The sequence below is a fragment of the Daphnia pulex genome, chromosome 5, assembly GCF_021134715.1.
Source record: "Daphnia pulex isolate KAP4 chromosome 5, ASM2113471v1".
Lineage (NCBI taxonomy): Eukaryota > Metazoa > Arthropoda > Branchiopoda > Diplostraca > Daphniidae > Daphnia > Daphnia pulex.
The window spans coordinates 6376220-6385487 of NC_060021.1; the positions used below are offsets into that span (position 1 = coordinate 6376220).

General features: G+C 41.8%; 1 protein-coding gene and 1 long non-coding RNA gene across 2 annotated transcripts; one reads left to right on the forward strand and one right to left on the reverse strand.

Annotated features, from left to right (window-relative positions):
- Window positions 1–4: 4 nt before the first annotated feature.
- LOC124193405 lies at window positions 5–6095 on the reverse strand. The gene is made up of 7 exons (XM_046587190.1): window positions 5931–6095; window positions 5567–5649; window positions 4793–5503; window positions 4419–4722; window positions 3811–4346; window positions 903–3743; window positions 5–831 (listed from the first exon to the last, which is right to left on the reverse strand). The coding sequence occupies exons 2-7, from the start codon at window positions 5631–5633 to the stop codon at window positions 167–169; spliced, it is 5124 nt and encodes a 1707-aa protein (XP_046443146.1). The 5' UTR covers window positions 5634–5649; window positions 5931–6095; the 3' UTR covers window positions 5–166.
- A 1734-nt stretch (window positions 6096–7829) lies between these two features.
- LOC124193415 lies at window positions 7830–8729 on the forward strand. Its single transcript, XR_006874232.1, has 2 exons — window positions 7830–7883; window positions 8047–8729. It is a non-coding gene; the product is annotated as an uncharacterized LOC124193415 (long non-coding RNA).
- The last annotated feature ends 539 nt before the right edge of the window (window positions 8730–9268 follow it).

Consider the following 9268-nt stretch of genomic DNA (forward strand, 5'->3'; position numbering starts at 1 on the left):
TTGGTCGTGTACAATTGACGTGTATTCAAAATTGGTGTTGTGTTCTTCTCACTTTCATGATGTCTTTACAGAACTAAAGCAGAAGACGTGTCTCTTCGATGGGGTAGGACAAAATCTCAAAAAGATATAATCTTAACAACCCTTGTTCAGGATTTTTCTTAATTTTTTAAATTATCTGTTGAGGAGGTGGTTGAGGTTGGAAAAACGGCTCATCAAACAGAGCTCGGTATTTGGGTCTCAATCTGCATTCAGGACAATAATAAGTTCCTTCGGGTGCTTCTGAAATGCCAACACACTCAAAGTGGAACCATTCATAGGGACAATCACTAGCGTCACAGCCAATCATTTGTGAAACTTCATCGTAAGGACATCGGCAATAGCAGTAAAGTCTGTCAGGATCTTCAAACGAAGGTACTGGATGTATGGGTGTTTTCATCACCTTCGCCGGAGAGAGTGGAGGCGGTGGAGGAATTGCGTCATAGTTGTGAGTAAATTTTAATTTCGCAGTCGTTCGCCCCGGCTTTTTCGAGATGGTTTTCACTTTTTTAGTTGAAGCGGCCGGGTTGATTTTTTCTTCCAAACTGTCACCCTCGTACCAGTAGAGATCGTCGTTCCGTTTACGCCGACCTCGTCCACGCTTAGAGTCGGATCTCTGCTCTACATTAACTGCCGGAGGTGGCGGTGCCATAGTGATCTCCTTTACAGGAAGTGGCATGATGTTTAACATCGGAATCGGCTCTTTTTTCCTCTTGAGAGACCGCTTGTAGAGACCGCTAGCCACCGCGTTGATGATGTCGTCGACTGTGTTGCCAGTTGAAGGCAACTGGTGATCTAAAATCCAAAAAAAGCGAATCGTTAATAGTCTATTTTCTTAAGTAAACGACTAATTAAAAACCAAATACCTTCCAAATTGAAGTTCAGTGACGATTCTTTCAAGGCTCGTCTCTTCTTTTTCTTCTTCTTTCGCTTCTTTTGAGAATCACTCCGAGCTTTAGGTGATGCAAACCTCGACCGCTTCTTGTTCTCCGAATCGGAATCACTTGTTTCTAGGTCCGATTCGTGCACACTGATATCGGCATCCGATTCGACCCCATTTTCGGAATCTGAGGAGGATTCCAAGGAACTTGGAGGTTCGCTATTGTTTTCAATGTCAACATCCGCCTCATCTCCTTCGGGAGCTTGAACGACTGCTGGCACTGGCGGTTTCTCTACCACCTCCTCGTCTTCCTCACTGGAACTACTACTGCTGGAACTATCGCTATCGCTGTCACTGCTGCTGCTTCCACTACTAGAGCTGCTAGAGTCACTGCTGCTAGAACTGCTGCAGCTGCAGTCGGTTGGACAGCAACTGGACTCGCTGTCACTGAGCCGCGTCAAAACTTTTCCAAATTTCCCTGGTCGGGTACTTAAACTTTTCGCTGGTTTGCCGTTGACCAATTTGCTTTCTTCGTCCTCTTCTGAACTGCTACTGCTACTCAAGTCCAAAACATAACGAGGTTCTTTCTTACTGCGGTGTTTCTTGTGGTGGCGAGCCTTTCTGGCCAGTTTCTTGAGCTTTTTAGGATCTTCCGGCGGCGGATCTCCAAGTTTGCAATAATCGTGATCCAACAGAGCAGGGATGGCAGGCTCTGGGGTAATCACAGGGATTTCGGCTTGTTTAGACGTAGCGGCTGAAGCTAGTAAATCCAGAAGATTGACATCAGAAGTACTGGGTTCTCCGTCCACAGATTTGGTTGCTTCAACAGTTCCGTTAAGTCCATCCCCTTCCATCGGTTCTTCTTTAATTTTACATTCAGGTAACGGAGAGGTTGGAGGTTCCTTCTGGTCGGTTTCCATTTCGCTGTCAATGCCTTCCTTATTTTCGCCAGATTTCTTCTCACTTGTTTCTTTAGCTTCACTCAGTTCTTTGTTGCCAAACACTTCATTATTTTTGACATTATTAGCTTCAGAAACTTCTGCATTGGAAATCGTTGGATGTGCAACGTCATTCGATGTACCAATATCCGACGGCGTTCCATTGGGTTTACACTTTTCCTCCTCGTCATCCTCAATGTCAAAAATGGAGCTTCCTATACGACTGAGGGAGGTCACTACAGAAACAGATGCACTGCCCTTTTCTTCATCCACCGGTTTGGTAGCCCCATCTGTGATACTGGCTGTTGGCGCGATGGGCATTTCTTCGTCGTCATCATCGTCATCGGAAGATAATGAGCATTTGAATCGGACTTTTTCAACAACTGGCTCAGGAGGCGCTTCAATGCTTCCGCCATTTGTCAATTCGGCTTTAACCTTGTCGGGTGTTTCGGGGCTCTCTTCTGTGCTCACCCTGCGTGACGAAGCGGCTGATCGCTTTGCAGCGTTCTGCTGTCCTATCAGTTTGAGAAGCTCCTGTTGGACTTTCCTTGGCTTTAGACCACTTTTCTCTAATGCGGATTTGATTTCATTAGCCGCTGCTTCGGCGACAGCCGCTTGATTGACGGCAGCCTCGCTGTGCTTCATGACTGCGTGTTTAGCCAAGAGTTTCTTTGAAATGAAACTTTTTTTACAGCTATGACATTTGTGCGGCCGCTCGCCGGTGTGTAAACGAGTGTGAACTTTGAGCATAGACGCCTTGCTGAACTCGAGTCGGCAGACAGTGCAAACGCAGGGATTATCCACCACCTCTGCTAAGGAGGCCGGTGCCCCTGGGCAGAAATGGTAGGTGCAGAGCCACGTCTTCTCTTGGCAGGTTGGGCAAGGCTTGCTTTCGGTTCCGTGTTTCCACAGCAGATGCATTTCGAGTGACTCGTAGTTTTTGTAGGACACCTGGCACACAGTACACGCATATGGGCTATCCTGCTGATGGTTGAACATGTGTTTCCGCAATGCTGTCTGGCTCTCGAAGCAAGTGTGGCATATGTCGCATAGCGAATGCGTGCGAAGATGTGACTGGAGCATGTAGAGACTGACCATTCCCACGATGCCACACAAACGGCACCCATAAATCGACTCTTTGCCGGTAGAGACCAAATGCGAGATGAAATAGCCATAGGTTTTAAACTGCTGGCCACACTCGAGACAGGGGTACATCCGAAAGCCATGGGCACCTCGCAGATGCTGTACCATCTCCTTGACGGACAACTCGTTGACGTTGCAAAGGTCACAAGAGTAGGTCTTGTCAAGTGGTTCGACGCAGAACTTGTGTAGCACCTTGCGACTTGCGTTGCCGTCGATGTATTCATCCGCCTCTTCATTGGACACATCTTCCATGTAAATGCTCCTGACTTCGGCGAATAACTTGTTTTGCGTATCCTCGCCGAGTCCACGGAGTAAATGGTTGTTGTGAGCTGCCTTCAAGTGCTCGCAGATGTCTTCCAAATTGGACTCTTGAATTTCGTACCGAAGACAGACGGGGCAATGGAGTTGCTGGATCTTTCGTAAGGCCTTCTTCACTCTGAGTAATAACTTGTGGAGCAATGGCTCAAGCAGTGCTTTCCAGTCTGTCTTTTCTCGGGGCGGCAGTTGCGGTGCGGGAGAGGGTTCTCTGGTCGGTTCAGACTCTTCCGGCGTCTGTTCTGGGGAAGCAGCATCCAAGTTCTGTTCTTCATTTTCAGAACTTTCCACCAACCCCTCGACCTCCTCCTCCGCACCGCCTAACAAGTTTTTTGAGTTCGTGTTGTCGGGACTCAATGGAGAGAGTGTTGGTCGACCAAAGCCTGGCGTAAGTATCCTTTTAGGAGGTGTCGGAGGCGGACCTTTGTTCCCTACAAGTGACAATAAATTTGTCAACAAAATTCAAACTAATAATGATTAATGCAAAAGATTGAATACCTGGCAATAAGGTTCGAAGTCCCCTTGGAGAATCGAGGTTAGGAATCATCACCTTGACTTTCTTTTTAATAGGAACCTCTCCAGGAGATCGGAATTCCATTCCGTCCTTTGGCTCTACCTTTGGTTCGACAGGGGGTTCAAAAGTTTGTGCAGGCGATTTCATTATACTATCTTCGATATCAGAATTAATCTCTATTTTAGGCTGTAAGGGCTCATTTTCGGGTAGCTCCGCCTTTATCCGACGCTTGTATTTCCTCTTCTGCTTGGATATGTTTGGTGTCGTCTTGTCCACGTCGACCGGGGCTGTCGTTATTGAAGACGGTGAAGGGTACGTAATAGCCAGAGATTGCTGCTGCTGACTGTCGGAATGATAGCCTACTTGACTGGGCAATGGGAACCGCGGAGTTGCTCTACAGTTTACACTGTGTGCTTCAGCATCAAGAACGTGAATGGCAGCTCCACATTCAGTGCAAATTAAAATCGAAGCACGACCCAAAATTTCACCTAAACGAGCAACATCGGAGGGACCACGGTACCTTAAAAACAAATACACAAAATAATAAATTATTACTAAATGAAACGATGAATTCAAACTTTTCTGTAAGTACCTATCCTCTTTGCCATGGACGGCTTGCAGATGTTTGACAAGTGCTGCCACTTTGGCGTGCATAGAACCGCAAACGAGACAAGCGTGCCGTTGGTGGTGGAGATGCGCATGCAGGTACCGCGACAGGCCATCACTAAGACCACGTGCTCCGCATATTCCGCAAGCATCCGGGCCGTAAGTTGACTGAACGGATCGGATCGAGCTCGCCCTTGTACCGTAGCTTTTGGATGGTGAAATCGGTGATGGAAGCGGAGGGGGAGGTCCCAGTGGTGTCAGTGCCGGAAGACTCTCAACCGGCGGCGGAACTAGATATACGACAAAGAAAAATGTTAGTCTTTGGATAAATAAATAAATCCACATCAGTGAAAAATGTACCAATATCATTTTCTTCTACTGCTTGTGGAACGGGAATACCACATACAGAGAGATGCTCTCTGGCAGATGAGACGCTGACAACTGTGAAGCACTTTACACATTCTACAAATCCACTATCTTCTGGGGACGCATCAAGCGGTTTCACTCCAGCAACTGTCCGGTTTAGGGTATCCCCCGTTTTAATCGGTTTACGATATACCGCCTTAGAGTTTCCTACCACTTTCTTCTTCACCTGCTTGTTCCTTAATAGATTCGGGCCATTCACTGTTCGCTTTTTGGGCACGGGAAGAGGCACAGGCATAGCTTCCACTGCCACTGATTCTTCAACTGGTGCTGGTAATGGTTCAGCTGGCTCCGACTCTTGATGTGGTGACACTGGCACTGAAGGCGGTTTCATTTCGCCGTTGGTATGTTTCGATATTGTATTTGGTGAGAGTTTGAGAAGTTTGACCACTGGGCCTTCACTTTTAGGGGTAGACCGCCTAATGTAGGGACGCTTCTTCTTCCCTACAGGTGGACTACTAGGCTCAGGAGATCCATTCACCAATACACTAGGCACCACATTCTCATTTGCACTGCTTGCTTCAAGTTGTTCTGTTTCGGAACTGTCAGAAACAGTCTTAGGCAAATCCAACGGTGCAAAACTATCCAAGTAGGCTGGAGTAGAGCCGTCTTCAATTTCATCTGCAGCTTCTATGTTAAAATCTACACCTGAGTAAAACAAAAATAGAACATTATTTGGATATTTTAACTAAATTCGCAAACAAAACTTACCTAGAAGATCTACATCCAGAGGTAATTCCTCTGAAGGAGTGTCCTTGACTTCAAAGGCAGAATTCATACCGCCAAACACCTCACTGTTTTTCAAATACAAAGTAAATGTTAGTGTTTTAAAACTATTACTTTATTAAGATACAAATTATGGACTAAATTAATAATTCCGACGTGCTACTCCAATAACCCTGTCACAAAAACAAGTTATATAAGCACAAATGAACAGAGTTATCCTCAAATCTGCCGGAGAAGACACACAAATGCTATACCCGTTTCACCGATTCTTACGAAAGCGCGGGTAAAGCCACTTGCCGCACCAGTTAACTTCTTTAACACCAAAACGTTGACCAGATATGCAACTCACCGAAACTTTTTCAATCTGAGAATTTAATTCCGCTGACATAGAACAGAGCTAATCAACAGAAGAAAAATACAAATAAAAACCACTCAGCTCAAGCTCAATCTTTCGTCAATACGACGCGAAGAGCGTACCGCCATCTTAACTAGCCGCACTGGCGCTATCTGGATTGTGATGCAGAAGCACTACTACAGCAGCACCATCTTGTGTCAATAGACTCGTAAACATCGATACGAGAAAATGTCTTAATAAGTTATTGCTGCACCAAATTACGGACGATAAAATCCATTGATAATTTGAAAATCGCAGAATAATATGTGAAATATTTTAATTGTATTTTGTGTAAGGAAAAAATTGATTTGAAAAATTTGAACTTAATAAAAACCTGTAGACATCTAGCGATGAAAAATCAAGCTTTTCAATAATCAACCGCGTGTTTACTAAACTGGCGGGAAGTCGCCCGCCACTTTTTTTTTGTTTTCTCAACAACGTTAACACATGTATACTATTTTGACTTGGACGTTGCGCATTAAATTCCGTGAATGAGATTTAAAGAGTGAACAAGAGGCCAATCACGGCACTCGATTGTTGTTAATAAATTCTAGAGGTTAAATAGAAGACCAAGTTCAATTAAAACGTCGCAGAAACGTTTGTAACTAAAATATCATGTTGGTGAAATCAACAAAAAAGTTGAAGAAGAAAGTAACCTAAAAGGATTTAAAAAAACATAGCCGTGTTCTGCGAAATCCAATTTCTACGCAAAACTGAATAACATTTTTATGAGTTATCAAGACATGAAATTGCTCGACCATTTTTCCCCCATCAGCTTTCAGTTGAAAAGTTCTTTTTTTTTTTACTTTCGGTATAAAAAGCTATGTAACGTTTATTTATTTTTTATCAATCAATTCGTCAGAAAGATTAGAATTGAACTGTGTTTGTTTTGAAACTTATTCTTCATTATGTAACTTTCGGGCGGGGATTTTTTTTTATTCCTATGCTTATCAATTTACCTGTAAAAACAAGAGACATGTTATATCTTGCTATTAGCCTCAGTTTGCTATTAGCTCTCAGTTATTAGTCATGTCCCAGGAGAAAAACATGGTTTCACACTTTGGTATCTCGACAGACGTTTCAAACTGTTGAATTCCTGACGATAGTATTTTTAAATTGATCACACGATTCCGCACGATTCTATTATCTTTGCTCTAAAGTTCATGAAGTTCATATTCCATTCCGACCCCATCTTCAATAATGATGATCAAATTTCAAGCTTGGGTTTTTTTTTATTGTTACTTAATTTACAAACTGTTTCCTATTATGTATTATTAAATGTGGTTGATCCCCATTCTCTATATTGTACTATCTGAAACTTCACACTTTATTCCTCGGGAGAAGGGAGCATTCAAACATTTTTTTTTTTCGTTTTTTTTTTTATCAGCGTAGTTTTATGTGATCATTTTATTGTTGTGTACTTTTCAAGGCTTACCTGTATCTGTATCCTAAACCTTGAAACTATTAACCTAAATTTAATAGCGTTAATAAGTACAATACAGTATATTTTTGCCAATGTGGCAAAAGAAATATGAAATAATCTAAGTGAAAGAGTATATAGAAAATAGTTATCTAATTAGACAAAATATGGTTAGCAGTTAGCACATGTACAAATATAGCGGTTACCGGCGGTAACAGCCTGTAGTTTTTTAAGAATTTTAATCACTGCTTTATTTAAGTCGTATTTAGTCACAGTTAGCAAAACTGTTTTGTCCTGATACCTTGATAAGGCTTCTGAGAATTGTTTTTGAGGATCTTCTAGAAAGTAACGGAAAAATTGGCTATGAATATGACTGATGCGTCGTTAAGCGGACGTCGATCCGGGTTATAGCCTGGTTTGTACCACTCGATTTCCATTAAACAACAGTCAAGTCAACTACTATGTAGTTCCTCCACTTCAAGGCACCGGTAACGTGTAAATCTCTCATTCGTATAATTTTAAAATGCAATCTATATCTTTTTTTAAACATTTATTATGAACATTGTTGTCGAATTCATAGCTTCAGCTCATAGACATGTTATTCGGTTAATGACTTGCATTCTTATATGATGTAACATTCTATTTTCACAGTTAACATAATGTGTGGGTGCGCTGCGTGTTCAGGAACCTTGTATGAATCGAAGATCGCCTCGAAGATCGCAGAAGAGTCCGTTGAAATGATATGGGAGCAGCTTTTATCGTTCCTAATTTCCTTGGACACTAAGGCTGACAGACTTGGAGAATGGAAAGAACAGAAACCCCTGTTAGAAAACCTCTTTTATCGCTTTTTTAAACTTGGTCTGAAATTGATAGAATTGGGGGATTGCGTTAAGAACTACCCCAGCAATGTAGATGCTACCATAACATCTTTGATTAGAAACAGACGTTGGATTCAGCGGCATCTTTATCTCTTCACCTCATTAGATTACGATCGTCGAATGGCTACAACATTCCATTATATCTGCAGATTTCGATCCGGAATTCAGTTTCTTGTGGACGATTTTTCGGATATTTCTTTTAGATTTGATCAAATTCTAAAAAATTTCAAATGTGGCGATTTTCTTAATGAACATAATGATTTAGAAGATCTTGATAGTGATTTGCATTTGTTGAAACCTTTAGATCCTTATTTACATCCTGATCCTTTTGAAACTCCCTCAAGTATCCCCAAACATCATTGGTGGTGGTTTTGACGAATCAAAATGGGTGTGATGCAACTTTTGTGTTGGTTTATAAATAAATACAGCTCAAAAATTATTTGAAAAAATTTAACAGTTTATTAAATCGAAAACGACCCCACGTTCAATGATGATGATCAAATTTTAAGTTTGTTTTTTTACTATTATTAATTGGTTATTTAATTTAGTATTGTTTAGTATGCATGTAGCTATAAACTGTTTCCGTATTTATATTTTATAACTATCTGAATCTTTACACTTTATTCCAGGTGGTAGTAGGGAGCATCACCCAATTTTTTTTTTCATCAACTTAGTTTTATGTGATCATTTTATTGTGGTGTACTTTTCAAGGATAACCTGTATCTGCATTACACACCTTGAATTGATAAGAATTGTGAAACTACATTGTATTACATTTTTATTTCTTCAAAAGTTTTGTATGCGACCAACACCTGAATTTTTATTGGGGTGGAGATCGTGATAAAGTTCAGCTTCATCATATGCAGTCAATATGGCTATATAGAATCGACTTGACACGTGTGCACCAAAAATTGGACGCCCCGCAGTCTGTGATCTCTTCTCTATTAAAGTCGTTTTCCTTATTAGTCGCCGACCAAAATAATATTGAAATTCAA